General features: G+C 44.1%; 1 protein-coding gene across 1 annotated transcript; it reads right to left on the bottom strand.

Moving 5' to 3' along the window:
• Positions 1–506: 506 nt before the first annotated feature.
• On the bottom strand, positions 507–1,902 carry LOC101851272 (noggin; the record flags this gene model as incomplete). The annotated part of the gene is given in 1 exon segment (XM_013083983.2): positions 507–1,902. A coding segment is annotated over 1 exon segment (747 nt). The 3' UTR covers positions 507–1,128.
• Between the last annotated feature and the right edge of the window lie 801 nt (positions 1,903–2,703).

The following is a 2,703-nucleotide window of genomic DNA, read 5'->3' as shown; positions in this document are numbered from 1 at the left end:
ATACGTGTGTATACGTGTGTATGCGTGTGTATGCGTGTGTGTGTGTGTGGGGGGGGTGGTGGTATGTATTTGTGAGCATGTGAGAGTTATCATGATGTATCTTTTCATCACAAAATCAAAAGTAATACCACAGCTGGATACATTCCCGTAAGTTTCTTCATAATTGTTTTATAATTATTTTTATAACGTCTGCCATCTTACGAGCGTATAGTCCGTGGAAGCCCAATGTACCACTGAAAGGTAAACCAGAGGTCAATTCATAGTGCCATTACAGGTATGCAGACTTCACACAAGCCGATGGTGTTTGTATCTTTTCCCGAATCAGAACAGCACACAGTATTGAGGCAGTGCGCGATTCGAAGATCTTCCTTGAAGCAATGGAAACGTATCTTTTCCACTGCTAGTTTAAAGTTCTGCAAGTTCCTTCGTTTGTTTGGTAAGAGTTTTACGGCGCTCGCGACTGTATAAGTGATGAGAGCGCTGAGTCATTTCGATACACGGGGTTGTTATTTTGAATTGATAGATAAATGTAACATACCAGTGGAATATTACATAAAAAGCCATTCACTTAAAGAATATCACAGAGATAAATGCACGATCAGAATACTCCCAACAAGGCAGGAAGAGTAATACAACAGAACCCGACTGTTTTCCTCAGCGAGGAGAGCAATACTATACACCAAAAGTGCCCATTAATGATTTGTCGTCGGCTGCAGCAAAGCCAAGATTGATTTTCAGGCCAACCCGTTGACAGATATTTGATAGATTCGATGGTTTGATGAGTGAGGTGGCATTTCTTGTCTCCTTTCTGTCGCCTTTTACCTAAGCACACAGAACAGGTTCAATGATCATATTCGCTCTGTATTGCTTCTTTAAGAGCAACAGACATGGCAATATGCCACACCATTGAAGAGAAAACTGCATGGCAGCTTCGAGGATTTAGAGAAGACTGCACAGTTTGTGCGCACCACCGGATTGTTGACTGTCTGACTGTCATCGAGAACACAGAAGACACCGAGAATACAGAAGGAGAAGTTCTGTCTTCGGGCTCACCAATGATCGGGGGCACTTTTTGGATGTCTTGAGGGTCCATACTTACAGAAAATCTTCCGAATAATCTCACCAAAGTCAACAAGAGCACGAACACTCCGTTATGATGGGATACAGAATGGGTATCCACTTGCAAGACTCTCGCCCCTCAAAGTCGGCACAATGCCATCGTAAGAACGTCTTATTGGTGGAGGCACTGGGTTTACACGTCATTCCTTCAGGCACGGAACACGACCTCTTGCTGGTGCACGTACCTTCTTTAATCCACTGAGGCCAGAAGCGAATCCCGAGGTACTTCCACGAATGTTTCACGGGACAAAACGTCAAACTCCACATATACTTTTGGAATTTCCTACGATCTCGTTTGCTAGCGTTCAACTTTATTTTTCGGCCGTCCTGGAGACGTGCAGTTCTCAGACGCCTGAGGAAGTGAGGTCTCTTGCCCTTCGGCCTTCCCTGAACAAAACTGATGAGAGGAGTGTCCGTATTCATTCTCTTCTTCGGGTTGTAGATAGACATGTACTTTTTGTCGTAGTTTTTCCCCAGTTGCTTGCGTAACATTTTCACATTCATGTCCTCGTCTCGAGGATCGTAAATCGAGTTTTGATCTTCGACCAGGTCTTCTATCGGCAGACTGTCCGAAGGCAAAGGTCGTCGAATGTTCTTTTTACTGCCATCTAGCGGGAAGTACAGAGCTGCGTCATCGTCTGTCAGCTGTCCATCTGTCTGGAGTGACCGGAAGGAAAGCTCGGCCGCCTGGGCGCCCGCGGACTGACATGCGCAGAGCTTGAGCAGCAGGAGGAGCAGGACGGGCATAATCAACATGGCGGCATCGGTGGAGTTGTGAACGCTCTGAAAAACGAAGTGGAAAGAAGTTATTAAACAATGATGCCAAATAGCTAAACGACAACATGTGTCTTCAATAAATAACTTTGGATCTGTGCCTAACTAAAAAGACCAAGGGTGTTTTAATGTGAGAACGTAAGCTTGCTTAAAATTGATTTTTCCCCCACATTAACATAACGCCGAAGTCAATTCAAAAACGATATGACGATCTTGTGCGGAAATGCAAGCGCTGGCAGTAGAAAATGTATAGTGACTAGTTCGGGAAAATGTCCTAACAAAAGACGAAAACCAGTATCTGAAAATGGATTGATATCAAGCAAGCACTGTACTATAGCTTTCACCTCGCTACTTTGACAGACGTCAAACGAACGACTTGATGAAATGATTCTGAAACATTTAGCTGAACACGGTAAATATTCTGCTCTCCTGGGCTCCTGCCTGCTATTAAAAGCTCGTCTACATTTCCCCCTAGTAAATAAATGCTAAGAGCAGGAAAGGACCGTCTCTTTATAATATCTTCCCTAGTTGCGTGCGCTCGCTTACATTTGAGTACCGGTACGAGCCTTGTTGATAGCAGGCTAACGCGAATCATATGTTTAAAAATGAAGCATTTCCACTTTGCTGAATATACATTGAGCTCGGGTTCTTGTCCAGCGTACATGCAAAACACCATAGGAAATTAGAGGGGATTGGGCGTGAACTCAAGAAGTTCTCGAGAAGGGAAAAAGCGGGTTTGAGAATTAAAAGTAGCGACACCAGCATGGAGGAGAGACTGTTACAAAAACAGGCATTAAGGAAAGGGGTTAA

The sequence above is a fragment of the Aplysia californica genome, unplaced genomic scaffold (assembly GCF_000002075.1).
Source record: "Aplysia californica isolate F4 #8 unplaced genomic scaffold, AplCal3.0 scaffold00266, whole genome shotgun sequence".
In the NCBI taxonomy this organism is placed as follows: domain Eukaryota; kingdom Metazoa; phylum Mollusca; class Gastropoda; order Aplysiida; family Aplysiidae; genus Aplysia; species Aplysia californica.
The sequence above is the reverse complement of the archived record's forward strand: the minus strand, read 5'-3'. Positions and strand labels throughout refer to the sequence as shown.